This window comes from Colobus angolensis, unplaced genomic scaffold (assembly GCF_000951035.1).
Source record: "Colobus angolensis palliatus isolate OR3802 unplaced genomic scaffold, Cang.pa_1.0 Scaffold196, whole genome shotgun sequence".
Classification (NCBI taxonomy): Eukaryota; Metazoa; Chordata; class Mammalia; order Primates; family Cercopithecidae; genus Colobus; species Colobus angolensis.
Window position 1 is genome coordinate 2,859,245 of NW_012115110.1, and position 19,050 is coordinate 2,878,294.

Consider the following 19,050-nt stretch of genomic DNA (forward strand, 5'->3'; position numbering starts at 1 on the left):
TCAGTGCGCTGCTCTCCGTTCCCGACCGAAGCTCATGCTCGCTGGTCTCCCTGCTCCCTTTTTCCTACATGAGTTTTGGAGACGGCTTCCATTGCTTTATTTAGGATTGAAACCCAGAGTTCATTGACTGGAATGCGCTGGTGTAACGGTGGGGGTGGAGTGAGCGAGTTCTGGAGGGCCCCCACCTTCCCTACCCGGCCTCAGCGCTCCCTAGGGCTGACTCCCTAGGTCGGTGAGGGACAGGTGAAATGCCGAGGGCAATCGTCTCCCTGAGGATAACGCTTTGGTCTTCTGGCCCATCTTGAGTGTTTGTTGTTTGGAGGCAGAATCTTACGTGACATGTGGGTTGTCTGAGTCATTAGACTCGAAGAGTCCAGGGAGGCATTTCAGCTTATATCAGATGTGCCATCCCGAGGCTAGTATTTTAAAAAGCAAGCCAAGTAATTGGCCAAGTAGCTTGTCAGTTGTTTGATAAAAGTAGTTTATTAAAGGCATGCAGAGCCTGGAAGTTTCTAACAGCGGCGTGGGCTCTTCTTTATAGTAACATAAGGGAGAATTGCTGGAGTATGGCTCCAGATCTTATGGGGTGGTGCTTGGGAAATAGTCCCCCTCATTTCCCACGGCTCTCCTAGCTGCCTGATGTCGGGAGTCTCTTTTAACTTCCTACTGTCGCGGTTTCAGTGATAAAACGGAACTCACCAGCACCTCATCACCTACCCTGCCTAGTGTTCTAGGAACTACAGACATTGTAGTGAACAAAATAGGATCTCTCCTAAGTAATATGCGTGTGTGTGAATAAGGCCTTAGAAGATGTTAGGTGTTCGAAAATAAAGGAGGATGTTGGAATATTGATCTTGTCTCTTAGTTAGGGTAGTCAGGTAGGGTATTTTTGAGTCAGTAACTTTTAGATATTTGAATAATGAGAAGGATCAGGCTGTCAGAAGAGATGTGGGAAGAGCTTTCTGGATAGAGGGGTTAACAGGTGGAAAGGTTCCTGTGGTGAGAAAGAGCGGGGTGTCTTTGGTGAGCAGAACATGGTATGGGTGGCATGAGCACGGTGCTGACGGAAGATGGTTGATGTGACCAGAAGGGAGTGCAGGCTAGGTAGGCCATGCCGAGAAACTTGGTTTCCATTTTAAGTGCGGTATCTGTGAACTGATTGCAAACATTTGAAGTGTTGAAGGGAGGAGAGGAAGGAAATGTGCTGCTTTTGTGAGTAGGAGGAGAACAAATAGTAAGATCATTGCCTTCACTGAGCTGCACTGTGTAGGTATCTTATAACGCGCCCTCCCCCCGACCCCAGGAACGTGATTGCAGTTCTCCCGAATCTTTAATACATTGTGTTTATTATTTGAGCCAATTCACTCAACAAATATTTGTTGATCACCTGCTGTATTTTAGACATTGCAATTATGGCATTGGGGGAGAAAAAGACAAAAATTCTTGATCTCTTGGAGCTTCCATCTTAGCAGGGTGGCAGGATAAATGAAACAAATGAGTTATGTTAGAGGGTAATGAAGACGTTGTTGATGAATTGAACGGAGATGGGGAGGGAATGAATGGGTGGGGACTAGGCTAGTGGCTGTTGGAATTTAAGTAGGGAGTCCTGGAACGTTTTTATTGGAGCAAAGCTGAGAGAATAAGCTCTGTTGAAATCTTGCAAGTAAAGTCTCCCATACAGTGGAAACATGAGATGTGAAGAACTGTAGCAGGAGCTGGCGTGGTGTGCTTGGGAAGAGCCAGAAAGCCAGTGAAGCTGGAGCGGAGTGAATGCTGGGAGTCAGGAAGGTAGGAGGAGGGCCTGATTGTGTGGGCTCCTGTAGACCATTGTTGGGGTTTGGGCTTCTCTGATGGAAATGGTGAGTCATGGGAGGCTTTTGTGCAGAAGAACTACTGATGTGAATTGTGCTTTTCGGTCATGGATCTGTTCTGGTTAAATTTAGCAACTGTATCCTGGTTGCTTAGGCCAGAAACTAGATGACATCCTTGGTGCAGCTCTTTTTTCTCACAACCTGTATCCAGTTGATCAGATTCTGTCTGCTCTACCTTCATAATTCACCCGCTTTTTGACATCTGCACTGCTTCCACCGTGGTGTGAACTACTCAAATCTATGGTCTCGAGATTGAATCTCCTTTCTTCCACCCTTGCCACATTCCCGCTGTGGGTTCTCAAAACATCAATAAGGATAATCCTAGATCCAGGGGTCTGCAGACTTTTTCTGTAAGGGGCAAGATCACAAGTGTTTAGGCTTTGGGGGCTTGTTCAGAACTGCTCAGCTCTGCCATTTTCATGTGAAAGCAGCTGTAGACAATTCATAAAGCAATGAGTATGCCTGTGTTCCACTGAAACATTGTAAACACCGGCGCAGGGCCTTAGTTTACAGAGCTCTTCTCTAGCGCAGAACACTATTGCATTTGGATTTTCTGTGGCCTGGAATTGGATCACCTTTTTAGGGGAAAGTTATGAGTAGAGTCTCTGGAGGAATTCTGTAGTTGTGCAAAGTGAGTCTAGAAAAATAGGTTCCTGGCAGTTTATAGAGAACCTTGAGTGGTAACTATCATAAATTTATCGTACTCATTTCTGTCAGTGTTACGGGATGGTGAAGGTTTTTGCATAGTTACATTAGGACAGTGCTTGTAGTAGAAGTAACAGTGGTATGCAGGATGGATGGGGGGGTTGCAACTAGGTATGGTTTTGGTGTTGTGACTTTGTTTTGAACTGTAATGTTAGGCTAACTTGCCTCTGTCTTGAATAGTGGTTTGCTTGCACTCAAAATCTTCCTTTCATTTCTTAATCCTCCCTGTCCTTTTTTTCTTTAGTTGTTGAAGAAATAACAGTACCTTTGCAGAGATCATTATTTGATTCAGAAGTGTACAGATAGACTGCATTTTCTGTGTCTTTTGTTCGTAGTCTCACAAATTACTTCATATCTGTTTTGTTACTCTCGTTAATTACAGTAGTTCATTGCTGATCCATAGCCCAATGCCCATGTGGGTTGCAGAACTTTGGCAGTCAGGTATACCAGTGTGGGTCCTCACTCTGGTCATATTATGTATTATGTATTATGTATGATTAAGTAAAGTCTTAGGTTGTGTGTTTTTAAGTCAAGCTAGTGAAACTGACATAAGCACTTTATTCTGGTGAAGGAGAGGCCCGTATTTGCTGACTTCACTGCAGTGCAAAACAGTCGGATTCTCCTGGAGATCCACATGAGAGTTTGAAACATGATTATGTTGTTCATCTCATGTATATAGATTAGATTCAGTGAGTTTGGTGTATGGTTGTCCTTGGTACAGATTTGAGCCTGTCCATAAACTTGTGCTGGACTCCCATTGATAACTGCTAGTGATTTAAGTGTCGTTTGGAACTTGAAACATTTTATTCCAGACCTATTGATTTATAAATGGCTCTGTTACAAGGAATGCTCACAAAATTGTAATTCCTTCATTTACCAAACACATTTATTGAGCGTCGATGTATATATGATGCTATGCTGTGTTTCAGAATATAATCAGGAACAGAAGAGGCATGGAGCTCATTCTAGTTGAGGTTACAGTTAAGTAGAAAAGCAACCACAGTTTATGTATAATATAAATATTATGGTAAGGGACATATGAGGTACTCTGGGAGCATGTAGGAGGGATAGCTGTATAGGAATTGTGCCACCTCTCTGAAGGCTTCATAAAAGTGAATCTAAATTGAGGTCCAAAAGATGGTTTGCAGTTAACGAAGAGGGAAAAGATGGAGGGAGAGTGTTGTGGACAGAACAGGTTGTGCCAAGGCTTGGAGGGGAGAAAGTAGTTGATGATAGATGAAGCACAGAGTAGAGGTGGGGATAACTGAGGTGGGGCTGGAGAGACTGGGGTTTGCCTTCCCAGCATCCAGAAGCCACTCTGCTTGGGTTTGGTGGGTGGGTGTGGTTGGGGCACAGTTAGAGAGAGGTGGACATTCCTGCCTTGTCGCCCGGTTCCAGTCCACATTGTGCCAGAGGTTCTAACAGGTGAGAAGACACACTCATCTCTGCTAGAGATCAGTGTAGACTTTGATTTTAAATAAGAGCAGTTAATAAACAGCAAGCACACCAGGAATAAGTGGTTTATCAGAGAGGAGTCATGCTGAGCAATTAGCCAGATCTCTTCCAGCAAAGCAGTAAGTGTGAGTAGTGGGATTTTTAAAAATAATTTATTTTGAAATAATTTCAGACTTACAAGAAAGTTGCTAGAATAATACAAATCACCCTGATGTTCTCAAAATCACAAATTGTTAACATGTTACTGCATTTGCTTCATCATTATGTGCACACATACACTTTGTCTCCAGTACAGGCTCCAAGGTATACTTCCTCCAAATATGAACATTTTCCGACATAAATACCCTACACCCCATCAAATCAGGATAGTAACATTGATGCAGCTGTAGACCTATTCAGATTTTGCTTACTGGCCCAGGAGTGGCTTTTTGCTTTCTTATTCAAAGTCGTGTCAGGAATATGTGTTATATTTTATTGTCATGTCTCTTCAGCCTTCTTCATTTAGTCTTTGTCTTTCATATTTGTGAAAGTTTAAGCAGCAGAGCCTTGCATTCCTCAGTGAACGTTTTTACAACTTCTGAAGACATTTTTGGTTGTCAGTCTTGGAGTCCCTAAGACCACACTCAGGTTCAGTACTCACAGGACTTAGCATATAGGTATACTCATGGCTCTGGTTTCTTATAGGGAAAGGATACAGAGTGAAATCAGTAAAGGGAAAAGGCATAGGGGGCAAAGTCTGGGGAAATCAGGCACAAGCTTCTGAGAGTGTTTCCCAGTGGAGTCACACAGGACATGCCTCAGTGCTCCAGTGTCGTGTTGTAACCGGACTTGTGAAGTGCTGTCTGCCAGGGAATCTCATTAGGGACCTAGTGCCCGAGTTTTTTATTGGGGTCTGGTCCTGTAGGCACCCTCTGCCTAGCAAGCACCAAGATTCCAGACTCCCACAAGGAAAGCAGGTGTTGAACATAAATCACATATAGTGAGCCACTTTCATCAGTTTGGGGAATGATGGGAAGGAACCCTCCAGAAATCCGAGTCCCCAGGTGACAGCCAATGGCCCGCCTTGCAAGCAGGTCTTGCTAAGGATCATGTTTTCAGGCCTGCTGTGTTAATTGTTTGCCACACACACACCTTGGGACTTGGGGAGTGCTACAGCCAGCTGGTAGAGGCCAGAGATTCTGCTGAACATGCTGTCTTCCTATTAGCTCAAGATGTCAGTAGTGCTGAAGTTAAGAAACTGTCCTCTCTTACGTATTTACTGATGTGTTTGAGCAGACTACATATCCCGTTATCATCTGTATTTATTTGTTTGCTGTATTATCTATATATTTACTGCCTTAGCATAACCATTTTCCCTGCTACATTGGCCATGTCTTCTGTCATGTCCTCACAGCCAGTAGGCCTGCTAGCTTGCTCCTTGCCCTGAGTGCTCAGCCAGGTGTGACTGTACTTCCCCAAGAAAGGAAGGAAGCACGGGCATCAACATTCACAGTGACAGTTCAGGAGGATATTGTATGGATAAAGTTAAAATTGTCTGCTAGAGGGGAGAAGTAAATGGGGAACAAAAAGTCTTGAGTAAGGGAGTGGGCTGCTATGGGAATTGTGTTAGTGAATAAGTATAGCTTAAGAAAATCACCCAGAAGGCAAAGAATAACAAAAGATGGTAGTTATGAGAGAAAAGAGGAGAGAATTGAAAGTAAGCCTGAACTTTCCAATAGACTATATAATAGAAGCTCTAGAAGGGGAGAGCAGGGCTGCTAGGAGAAAGCGATAATCAAGGAAACAACCCTTAGTGTCTCCTGGAGAGGAAGAACACCTTGAACCTCATTTCTTCCATAGCAGCTGGACCTGTGCAGCAATGAATGTGGATCAGAAGAGCCTGAGCGCCCTTCAACCAGGCATGCCCTGCTCACTCTCACAATTGAGAGGTTCATTATTTAGAGGCCTTGGTTTCAGCCAACATAAATGACATTTGAATCTGACAGGAGGAAAAAAAAATGTTTTATTAGAGTATTACAATATCTGACCACAGATGATACAGTATCTGACCAAATTTGAGCTGATATGCAGCAGGGCCTTGGGAAATAATGTTAGTCAGAGACTAGAATGTTACTGGATAACTGAGAAATCTTTTGTTTTCCCATTATAATGGTGTTTTGTGATTTTTTTTATCACAGTTAAATATAAAAAGGCAGCTAGATAGATATACAAGAGTTGTTAAGACAGTCAGCAGCCCCTAGTCCCGCTCATCCCTGCTTTCCAAGAGAACCATTTTTAATTGCTTCCACTGTGTGTTTTACAATGAACTTGCCTGTCATTAAATAGTGGACTCTCGTTGCTGACTTTGGGAGATGAGGATTCAGCTGTCTTACTGCCCCATACTCCACCATACCTAAGCATCTCGCTTCTCTCTCCATTTGTTCGGTATAGTTATGATTTCAATGAGATCAGTATTTGAAGTTGACATTTTTATGACTGTTATTTGAAGCTAAGCTGCGGTGTTTTCTGCATGGTTTCTTGTTTTCCCTGGTAATGATTGTATCTTTAATTCAGTTTTTCATCCTGAAGATATTAGTGAGTGCTTACTACTATGCCAGGGACTGGGTTGAACACTTTATATGGTGCATCCTATTTAATCCTGATAATATACCAGTTATTTAAACTTTTTGTGCTTCAGTTTCTCCACCTGAAACTGATGAAATAGTTTCGAGGCAAGGGAGAGGTTAAATAAATGTGCCCAAGGTCACTCAGCAGAAAGTGGTGGTGGAATAGGAATGTGAATCTGATGCTGTGACTCTGGAGCCTGAGGTTGCTTTGGCGTCTCTCCCTAAGTACTTGACAAGTCAAAGTGACATCTGGAAGCATCATGGGAAAGATGAGCTAGGATACCAAAGAACTCAAAAGAGAATGGGAGGAAAAAGAGGAAGAATCATTTTTATTTTAGAAAAAATAATAGTTTAAATGCATGTCCAAAAATAACTCCTTTCCCTTGCAGGTCTCTTCCAGTTTGGTATAAATACTTGGTTTTCAGTCTTTCATTTCCTTCTCCCTTCGAGCTTTGGGCCCTGCTCTCCTCTGGTACACAGCAGCATTCTGAGGGCTCTCTTCACCCTCATCTCCATTCTGGAGGACCATGTTCACATCTTTCAGTACCCCCTGAGAAATGAAGCAAGTTTGTAGAGACTTTGCAGATTTGAAAAGATTTATTGTATAGAATTTTGTCTTGGAATTACTTGCCCTTTGTCATTTCAGAGGCTTGCTTTCTAGGTCTGTAGTTTTTAGTGTTGCTGTTGAAGTCTGAAGCCATTCTGGCTCCAGATTCTTTGTGTATCACCTGATTGATTTTATTTTGCTCTTGGGATTCTTGTAGGGTCTTTGCTTTGTCTCCAGTGGTCTGAAATTTTTTGTTTTTGTTTCATGGTTTGAATCCTGTCGGAGTCCATATTCCAGGCCATTTCAATTTTTCAATTAGAAATTTCTAGGTTTGCTTCTGGGAACTTTTCTTGAATACTAGCATTTTTTTTTTTTTTTTTTTTTGATTAGGTCTCCATCTTCACCTTATTCTCTATGTGGAACTCTTATTGTTGGGTATGTGGGACCTCTTTTGTTGATACCCTGTTTGTTTTTATTTATTTTCCTTCTTTCTTATGTCTGGGTTTTTATTTTATTTTCTGGGTCCTTTTTTTTTTGACTTTATGGTCAAATATTTTGAGTCTTTGTCATTTTTGCTGTCCTGGTTTTCATTTAGCTATAACAGCATTATTGAAATATAATTTACATATAAAATTCAACCTTTTATTGTATGCAATTCAGTGCGATTCACATCACCACTACGTAGTCCTAAAACATTTTCATCCTCCACCTTCCCCAAAGAAACCCTATACTAATTACTAGTAATTTCCTGTCTCTCCACTCTTCTTCCAGCCTCTGGCAACCACTGGATTACTTTTGGTTCTGTTACGGAAAATTCATATGAATAGATTCTAGAATATACATGGACTTTTGTAACTGGCTTTTTTCACTTAACATAATGTTTCAAGGTTGGTCCATGTTGTAGCATGTATTGTTTGTTTGTTGTCATTGTCAGATAATTCCTGTTGTATGGATATATGACATTTTGTGAATCAATTCATCCTTTAATGGACATTTAGTTTATGTTCACTTTTTGGCTAGTGTGAATAGTGCTGCTATAAATATCAGTGTGTAAGTTTGCCATGGACTCTGCTTTCAGTTCTCTTGGGTGTATACCTAGGAATGGGACTGTTGGATCGTTGGGTAACTATTTAACATTTTGAGGAACCGCAAAACTAGTTTCCGCAGCAGCTGCCCCATTTTATGTTCCCACCAGCAATGTATGAGGAATGTATTCAGTTTCTCCACATCATCAGCAACACTTGTTATTGTCTGTTAGTTTTAGTTATTCTAGAGTGTTCATTTTTAATTTTTAAGTTTTTTTCAATTTTAAGAGCTCTGAATATTCCTTTCAAAAATAACTTGTTTCACAAATATATTATTTATCTCATCCTATTAATGAACATTTTTTAAGTTTTCTTTTCAGTTTTTGTTTACTTTCGGGTTGCTTTTGCTTGCTTTAACCTCTTTCACATTGCAGGTCTGTCTCATCATGTTTGGAAATCCTTGCAAAGAGTAGCAGATACACCAAGGATGTGGGGCTTCTGCCTGAGTGTCAAGGCAGGCTAGTCTGGTTGGGCCATTTATTGATTGAAGAATATCCAGTGTCATTACCTTTAGATCTTATCTCTAAGAAGGTATTTCCATTCTTCTTCGTGGAAGACAAAAGAACTATACTGTTTGGAAGCTGAATGGAGAGAGATAGGCAGCCAGTCTTAGACCACTGTGCTTAGGTTTATTTAATCCTTGTTCTTTTGACGTAGTACACCTGCCCCAAGGGGCCGTGGTGTTACAGAGACCTTCAGAAAAGCAAACCTCCTTCTGCTGGCTGAGGGGGAGCGATTTCTCTGAGGCATGGTGGATGGTTGGGGATTGGGATTAAATGCTTATGAGAAAGTTTGCAACTAGTGCTTGTTTTAGTTCCATCCCCGTTCACCTTCTTCTCAAAAGAACCCATGTTACTGATTCTCAAGCTTGTTGAAGTTTTGCAGTGTAAATGGAGTTGGTTCTCACTTTTCCCCACTGCTGGCTTTCTTGGGTGCTAAATCAGCACTCTTGAGTCTGCTTTCTAGTTTCCGTTTGTCTTTTATCCTCTTGTCATCCTTGTTGGTTTTGCCTTTTGAAAAAATAAAATTTTTTGACTGTAGTTTTAGCTGGTTTTAGGGAGGGAAATAAAAGCAAATGCGTACATCCACTCTCTCTGACCACAAATCTGGATTAGGGCCCAGTCTAGTCCAGTATGACCTCATCTTAACCTGATCATATCTCTAAAGACCCTATTGCTAAATAAGGTCATTCTGAGATACTGCGAGTTAGGACTTCAGCATGTCTTTTGTGGTGCAGGTCATGATTTAACGCTTAGCAGATGGTGACCCAACAATTCTGTACCTAGCAAAGTGTTATTCATGTATGAGAGGTGTTCCTAGTTTACTGCCTCCTTACAGTTTTTAGCAAGGGAAAGGCATCCTACTCATTTTAGTGCAAACATGGTATAGCATATCACTTATGAACATAGATGGAAAAAAAAGAACCTAAGTAGGATATTGGGGAATGGAATCCTCATTGTGTTTAAATAGTGTTAACATAGTATTCGATTACTTTTATCCCCAGGAATGTAAGGCTGCTTTATCATTAGAAAGTCTATTGTAGTTCACTGAAATTAATAAATAAAGGGAGAAAAATACATATTGAAACTAAATAGATGCAGAAATTTATCTGATGAAGTTTGATACCTATACATGAAAATCTTTTAGCAGACTGTGTGTAGAAGTTTCATAACATGGTTAAAGGATATCAACCAATAACCTGGAACAGAGCAAATTTAATTAACTAATTCCAACGTTTAAGACAAAGACACCTGTTATTACCCCTACTGTTCAATATTGTGCTGAAGCCTTAGTCAGTTCAGGAAAGAGGGCAAACGAAGTATAAGCATGAGTAAAGGTAGGGTGAAATTATCAGTGAGTGTTGAAACTAGTCACATAACACATCCAAGAGAATCTGCAGCACTGCTGCATTTACTTTGCATATATCGTACTTAGATCTTTTGTGTATATGTTTATAAGTGACATTGCTATAAAATGAGCAGGTCTTACTGTAATCAACAAACAAAAATTAGTAATTACCCACAAGAACCAATTGGGAAATGTAATATAGCAAAAACAACAATATAAATGTAGTACTCATGCTAGTGGTAAAAACAAATTAACCTTGAGTGTAAAAGCTAACCAGGATGTAGAAAACATCCTTCAGGAATGCATAGAGGAAAAATAGAAAAAATTATCACTGTACGTATTTTGATTTTATCATATGCAGCCAAAATGCTCTTCGAATACTACCACCCATAGTGTGAATTTTATTTTCCTTAAATCCTTACCAATATGTTTATTTCAGTCTAGCCTAGTGGACGAAAAGTAAATTTTTGTTGTTTTAGTTAGCATTTCCTGATATGAAAAAGGTGGAATACCTTTTTTAAAAAATGTCTATTGTCTATTTCAGATTCTTAATCTGGGAATTGACAGTTTATATCCTTTACCTTTTTCAGTGTAAACCTCTGGAATACGTAAGTCTGGTCGAGCAGTACCAACCAGTATTTGGACTTTATTCTCAGGAAAAATAGAACTGTTTGACAAAGGAGTGGGCAAGGAAATTCATGGCATGCTGTCTGTAAAGACTAGAAAATGACCTAAACCTCCCTCAACGGCAATTTGATAGATGGAGTACATCCAAAAATATATTTTATATATGCGGTGGCAGTTCTGACAGTTGAAAGTTAGAAACACACTAAGTGATTTTTGACAGATGGTGAGATTACAAGATAAACTATACATTTGACTTTATTTTAATGTGTAGATGTTTTAACAGATACATAACACAACTGAGAAGAAAAGGCAGACTTTATCATCAAGGGAAATATTACTGTAAATATAAAAATCATTTGGATTATCTAGAAAACTATTGGGATAATCAGTGAAAATTGAACATAGTTTGGATAATTTCAAATTATTACTTGGTGTAATTATTACTTGTGAAAGGCTGTTGTGGTTATGTTTAAAAGTAAGTCCTTATTTCTGAAGTATTTAGTGATGGAAAAAGTAAGTCCTTATTTTTGAAGTATTTAGTGATGGAAAAAGGAGACATTAAAGGAAAGAAGCTAATGAAAAGAAAAAATTAGCTCATTTTAAAATCTTAGGTACATTTATTTCAACAGTGTAATGAGGGATGTTTTTCCTTTTGGGTTGATAGCAATAATTTAGAGCCAAATTTGTGGTTGCTCCCTAAAATGTAATATAGATACATATATATACACACACACATATATGTATTTTTTGAGACGGAATCTCACTCTGTCACTGGTGAGATCTGTAGTGCACGATCTCAGCTCATTGCAACCTCCGCCTCTCAGGATCAAGTGATTCTCCTGGCTCAGCCTCCTGAGTAGCTAGGATTACAGGTGCCCGCCACCACACCTGGCTAATTTTTGTATTTTTAGTAGAGACAGGGTTTCACCATGTTGGCCAGGCTGGTCTTGAACTACTGACCTCAGATAATCCACCTGCCTCGGCCTCCCAAAGTGCTAGGATTACAGGCATGAGCCACCGTGCCCGGCCTAGATCCTGATACATTTTTTCACTTAATCTTAGTCCATTTTAATATTTCTATTCATCTCCCCTATGGTTTTTTTTGTTGTTGTATTTTTTATAATTTATGTATCTTTTGGGGTAGCCTTAAGTCCTCTCAGAAACAATGCAGGGTAAAGATTGATAATTAATAGCAAACTAAAAATAGTTAATATTTATTGAGCTCTGTCACGAATTGTACAGAGTAAAAGCGTATTTACAACTAACTGCCTTGCTGTTAAAGGAGTACTGTCATTGGGATAAAGAAACATGTTTAGAGAGAGGCAGCGTGGGCTCAGATAGTGCTCTACACAATATAAGTAATACAGTAACATTTCTGTATTTATGTAATTATTAAAATTATTACATTTGATAAATAATGTTACAGACCATAATTGCATTTAAAGTAATTGCATGTGATAAAAACAAGCAACTGAGTGTGGCTCTTTTTTTCTTTCAGAATTTGAATGAATATGTTGAAGCATTGATTACCTTGAAACAAAAAATTATCAATACAGAGTAAGTATATTTGCATGTTGTTTGGCAGAACTTTGTAAACCTGACAAACTGGCTGAAGCAGGCGGTGCTTTTAGGCCCCCAGGGCTGGAATGAACACTAGAGTTTCTCCTTTGGAGGCCTACATGGTGCTGATTATAATAAAATTGCCTGTGAGCTTTGGGACTTGAACCTTTTGTTAGAGGTTCACAGGCCTTTAAAACAAAGCTCATGGGTTAGCAGGAAGTTATTTTGACCAAACTGGACTTTTTAAAAGATCTGTTTTCTATCTTCGAAACCTTCTTAGCTTTACTGCTGGGCCTCAAACCTCCTAACAGTATTTTTTAGCCATGGTGTGAGATTTCCTGTGTTTTTGTTTTCAGCTTTGTAATAGTCTCATGAGTGTATGAGCCAAGATACTACGCAGATCAAAAGGATTTTAAATAAAAGGCTTATATATCAACGTGATGCTTTTGAGAAATTTAAGGTGATATAGTCATTAATTTAGGATACATTTGTTTCAGGAAATCTAGGAAGTCTAGAGGGTGCCTTGCATGGTTTGAAACATAATTTTAACAGTGTATTTTCTAAGTTAAAAAGTAAGCTAATTTTTCTTTTCTTTGTTGCAGTAATTTGTTAACAGAATATCAGAAGAAATGTGATGATATCCTTTTACTGCCTTCCTTCGTTGAATTTTGGAACTAACTTATGTATAATTCCTGAAAGAGATGTGAGAATTGTTCATCATAGGCCTTTTGGAAGATAGTACTTAACAGGTTTCAGTAGGGAGCATGTCTCACAAGCACAGTAAACAGATAGTCCTTTTATTCTTAATCCACATTTAATGATGAGTTTTAAAAATGAGGAGATTATTTTTCTTCTTGATTCTGATTTTCTTAACGTCTCATAAGCTTTTTTGTGGGTGGGTTTCTCTTAATTTGTTCTGAGGATGTAGCATGTTTTTTAGGTATACGAATAATGTGAAACTGAATGTGATACTTTCTGAATGTTACTTTTGAATCTACAAGAAGTACAGTATGGGAAATTCAAAATGTTGGGCAATTGACTTGTGTTACTTTTGTGATTTACAGGGAAATGTGTGTAAATATATATATCTCTCCAAAATCATTTAGAAATAGTGTTGCTGTATATTCACGAATACTCTTGCGCAGTCAGAAGACAATTGTTGGCCTTATAGTCACCATTTGTTCAATAGCCATTTAATGAGCTCAGTTGTGGAGTTAGTGTCTGGTCAGCTGTTTGTTTAGCAGTGGGAAAAAGATGTGTGTAATTGATCCTTCCATGTCTTGCAGTGGTGACACCTTGATTTAAATCTTTCCTGTAAAAATATAAAGTTTCTCTCATAAAAGTTAACATACGTATTCCTTTAGGGAGTCCCTGAAATTTAGCTTCATGTTTGATGTCAGGACAGATTCAGCTGTTCAGCTTTGGCAATAACTTGAGGCCTGCTTCAATATTATTTCTGTCATACCTGAACTTACATGTCATCACCAGTTATTTATTTATTTGTGTTGGTACCATCTATACTAGTTGATTCTCATGCTGCTATAAAGGACTGCCCGAGACTGGGTAATGTGTAAAGGAAGGAGATTTAATTGACTCAGAGTTCTGCATGGCTAGGAGGCCTCAGGAAACTTACAATTGTGGCAGAAGGGGAAGCAAACACATCCTTCTTCACATGGTGGCAGGAGAGAGAAGTGCAGAGCGAAGTGGGGAAAAGCCCCTTATAAAACCATCAGCTCTCATGAGAACTCACTCATTATCAGGAGAACAGCACGGTGGGGATTGCCCCCATGATCTAATCACCTCCCACAAAGTTCCACCCCAGCACCTGGGGATCACAACTCGGTTTACAATTCAAGGTGAGATTTTGGTTGGGGACACAGTGAGACCATGTCATCATCATTTCTAATTTGTGTGAAAATCGTAAAATTAAGAGATATCCTTTAGATTTATTTTTAGTATCTGAATTTTTACATTAAAAAATAAAGGTCATTGGAAATCTCATGTGCCTTATTTGTTAAAACCATCAGTCCATTTAATTATACATGCATATTATGGCAGGAATAATATCTTCAATTGTTAGTGAAAGGTGGATGGAAACAATTATTACAACTTTTAGATAGCTAAATAGGGAAATTGATGGGCAGTTCCAGTATTAGGAGAGTATCTGTTCATTATATCATTCTTAGAAAAAATACGCACACTCTTTGAGGTAACTTATACATGAAACCTAGCAGAGAAATAGTTGTTTTACTTTTCTAAAGTTTGGCCAGAAATATTTTTAAACAGAAATTATGAGAATTATTTTTTAATGGATAAAACTTTTAATTATTCCTGGATTTCAGAAGTTCATTCTGTGATATGATATTTGGCTTCATTGTCAGCTACAGATAGGTACATAATTTCAAAAAAAAGTTTCACATTTGCTCCAGATGCATTTGTTGTACCTCACATATGCAGTTGTTTGCTCTGCAACTTGAAGTACCGATGTCACAGATTTAACATGGCTTTTAAAAATATAATGTGGTTCCTTTTGCTACTAAAGTAGCAGTACATTTTCCCATTTTTTTCAAGGTAGGAAAGTTATTTCTTCAATAACTGTACTATGATAATTCAGTATTTCAGCTCTTTTTTGTGTAATTCTTACTACTTTATTATCACCTCTTTCTAAATGGCAAGAAATTTATTTCATCAGGTAGTTTTTAAATTTTCCTGTTTTGAAAAGATTACTGTAATTTAGGATGAATAAAATATAGTTCTTGGCCTTCAGAAACCTTCAGAAGCTTACATTCTAATAGAGTAGGATGCAGACATGTTTTTATGAATATACATGTGCTATATTGTGATATAAATACAGGAATTCCTAGGAGATGAAACAGAAAGGAATTGTTTTTTGCTATCTTAGAATATTTTACTGGCTTTATGAGATGATAAAATAAGGTTATCAAATTATATAAATTGTAAAAAATGAGAGTTTTTGTAGATTTCATTAAAAAGTATGGTTATGTATGGTTTTTGTAAGCACATAACTTTTTGCTGAAATTATTCTCTGCACTATTTGAAAAATGAAGGACAGGTTTGGGGATTCTGCTATATAGAGAAATCATGGTATTTTCTGTTAGTTGCATATTGGTTTGTCTTTATTCTTTTAATTCTAATCATACATTTATTCACAGAACTCTAGAGAAACGTATTTTTACTTTTGATACATGTTATTATGGTAAATGGAAGTAACTCAGTAAAACGACTTACCACTGTGTTATAGATCGCATTTTGAATATGGTTTTCTAGTATTTATGATCTTGCCTGTATATATGTTGAACACAAATTATTAAAAATAATTGTAAAATGAGTTTTATCTCCAGACAAGAATCAGAAGATAAAATTCTCAGAGTTTTCTTTAATAAGTTTTACAGCTGCAGTTTGCAAGAAGGTGAGCCAACCTGTTTTCATAGTTTATGATACCACCTATTTGAGTAGTTGATCTGAGATAGACATTTATTAGAGCAGATTTTTAAGCAGCTTTGAGCAAAATGTACATCGGATTGACTGATAATATAGAATGCTGCTTTGATGCTCACAATAAAAGAAGACTTGAGTTTTCCTACTATTAAATTTTTCAAATGAATTTGTTACTAAGGTCTTAAATTACAACTTGGTGCTTCACTTTTCAGTAACTTTTACTGACCGCATTGCCATTGAAGTGAAGCTTATTGCTGTCAAATTAACTGTTGTTTACCTGGTTCGCACTATTTAATGTGGTTGTTTATCTTCTGTTACTTTAAACAATTGAAAATAGGCCTACACAAAATTTTGGTAATGTTTCATTCTCTGGTTGGATTCATCACCCAGTAGAAGACGAAACGTGGTTATAAACTAAGCCATAAAATTGCCTGTCACTTAAGTTGAATATATGGGTATTAACTCAAGACTCAAGATTGGAATAGCCAGACTCTCAGCCAGGTTGTTTGGGTGATTTTACTGTAAAGTATTCTTAAGCAAATTAAGAATCTACTTTACTTGTTTCTCACAGGGCTTTTTGGTAGACTTCTATCAAAAATAGATTACTAGGCTGGACGCAGTAGCTCATGCCCATAATCCCACCACTTTGGGAGGCCAGATTATAATAATAGTAATAGTACTATTTAATAGTAAGTATTAAATAGTAAATAGTATTATTTAATAGTAAAATTTTTATACTATTAATTTTTTTTTTTAATTAGCCAGATGTGGTGGCCCTCAAATAGTAAATAGTACTAATTTACTTAATGGTAAAATTTTTTTACTATTAAAAAAATTTTTTTTTTAATTAGCCAGGTGTGGTGGCACATACCTGTAGTCCCAGCTACTTGAGAGGCTGAGGCAGGAAGATCGTTTAAGCCTGGGAGGTCGAGGCTGCAGTGAGCCGTGGTGGTGCCACTATACTCCAGCCATTATTTTCCAGCCCAGGCAACAGAGTGAGACCCTGACTAACAAAAAGAAAAGAAAAGAAAGAAAAAATACTATGCCTAAGAAATAAAGGCAATGTGAAGATCATGTTGGTGTAGAGAAGAATGCATTTAAAAAGACTTTTTCATCCTTTTTTTTTTCCAAGTTAGAAATCTGAAATTATAAGCACATATATTTAATAATTCATTATAGATACTTTTCTGTAATAATGTTAATTCATTGTCTTTAGAGAGAATAGTACTCTGCATCACCAAGTGGAAGAGATGCTTCAAAAAATTTCTCCCCTGCAGAAATGTCAGGAAGAGCTGGGATCTTTAAAAGCAGAGCTAGAAGAGAAAAAGGTACCAACAATAATTTTCTGTAAAGATTTATGGTCAATGAATTAGGATCGGCTTATTCAGTGTAATTGTGACAGGGGGGCCTTGATGTGTTCAAGGAGATAAAGGATCGTTAGGACTCTCACTGTATTACCAGCTTTAGAGAACACTGAACTAACTGCTTAGTAGCTTAGCCTTACAGTGATGATTAGCTCTGCAATACTGTGTTAGTTGCTTATGCTTTTTGAGAGGGTCAGCAGAGGACACTTCTAGCTGTGAATTCGTGTGGTTTTATGTGTTCTGCATTAATTGATTTGTATACCTTTATTTTTTGCTTAAATGTAAAATAACATGCAAAAATTCAATAACATGCATGTAAAATAACATGCAAAAATTCAAACTTGAAATGTACATAAGAGAGAGGGAGCCTGAGATAATTTTATTTCTTCGGTAGCTCTGGCCTAGCTCTGGAGAGCCCAGTGGTGAATGAAGTGTGTAGGGCTTCTGCTGTGGTATGAGTTAAGGTGTCCTTTAAAGAACCTACTCTCATAATTCATAAACTAGTCAGTATTTTAAGCAATGTCTGTATACTTCTGTAACTTTAACAGCTTTGTTTGGTCCTTTTTAAAAAAATCTCATTTCTTTTTTTGACAATCATGTGTAGTCTCTTGTGGTTTGTCATTGTGAGAGGTACACAAAAATGAGTCTTTCAATAATGCTTTTATAAGTAAGCCTCAGGGTACGGGTTACTTCTTTGAGGGTGTGTTTAATTTTTTTGGGTGATACTTATTAAGCTAAGATGGAGCATTGGGAGAAGATGCCCACTTCAGAAACGAAAATCTGATACATATGTCCTTTCATGGATGCTCTTCTTCTTTTCAAAGTCAGGTTGCAGTAAAACAGTTTGTTAAAAATGCTATGAACTCGCTTTTCTATGTAAATTGTTGTTTACTCCCTACACAAATCTTAGAATTCATAGGTTTTACAAATAAAAACATTAAAGTCCATAGATTTAAGTGGTTTGCATGAGCCAAGTAGCAGCCACCTGGAATGATCGTCACTTCTTAACCTCTTCTCTCTAGGCACTTCTTACGGTGGTGTTTGTACCTCTAGAGAGTGTTCTTCAAATTGTGCTATTTTAGTGGTGACGTGTAGCTGTCTGAGGTCTTACGTGCTTTAATAGTACATACTTATTTTTCTCTTTATATAGAAATTCTTACTATATGTGTAACTATGCTGTCAAAGTTAAACAGAAACAGTCACAGTGTTCAATGCTCTCTATTCTGGTTTTATAATCTTTTCAGCCTTATTTGAAAAGAAGCATGAACGTTGGAGTCAGACCTTAATAATAACCCTCATTAGTCGTTCAGTCATTGTCTTTGGAAGAATAAGTCAGCCTGTCAAACCCTCAGATTCCTCATTTGTAAAAAAGGAATAATGAAGCTGTTGAGATTAAAGAAATCTCTCAGAGCTGTTGAGATTGAAGAAATGTATATGTATCATACCCCACTAGAACTCTCAATAACAGTGTCTTTACCATTTTATAGTAGCTGTCAGGGTGTATATATCAGTATTCACACATTTTCCCCAGTTACCTTTAAGTATAATTATTTGTTTTATATTTTTCTGTAGCAATACCATTACCTAAATTTATTATGCTCTAATATTTCTTCAGGATAATATTGAATTTTAATTAGTTGAGGCAAAAATATTAGCTGTTTGATATTTAAACCAATTATGAAGATTTAGAATTGCAATAAAATTAGTATATTGTTTTTAAGTGTTACACCTTTTGATTGTATTGTTAGTCATATTTCATCTATTAAGAATCTGGTTACCTCTATTAAAATATTCAGTGAATTGAATTTTAGTTTTCTGCTTGATATCTGTTTATTTGGTTAATAGCTTATCAGAGTCAAAGCAAGTTATGACCAGTGGTCAGTGACTTTCATTTTGACAATATCTTTTTTTTTTTTTTTTTTT

The 19,050-nt window shown here is 37.7% G+C and overlaps 1 protein-coding gene across 1 annotated transcript in view; it reads left to right on the forward strand.

The window, feature by feature from the left end:
• The window catches only part of ICE1 (interactor of little elongation complex ELL subunit 1), a 68,834-nt gene that overhangs the window by 2,502 nt on the left and 47,282 nt on the right, over nucleotides 1-19,050 (forward strand). Inside the window, exons 2-5 of the mRNA XM_011940956.1 lie at nucleotides 12,243-12,301; nucleotides 12,907-12,941; nucleotides 15,716-15,734; nucleotides 16,980-17,091. Of these exons, the coding sequence (XP_011796346.1) occupies nucleotides 17,014-17,091 (78 nt within the window). The 5' untranslated portion in view covers nucleotides 12,243-12,301; nucleotides 12,907-12,941; nucleotides 15,716-15,734; nucleotides 16,980-17,013. The remainder of the gene's footprint in view (nucleotides 1-12,242; nucleotides 12,302-12,906; nucleotides 12,942-15,715; nucleotides 15,735-16,979; nucleotides 17,092-19,050) is intronic.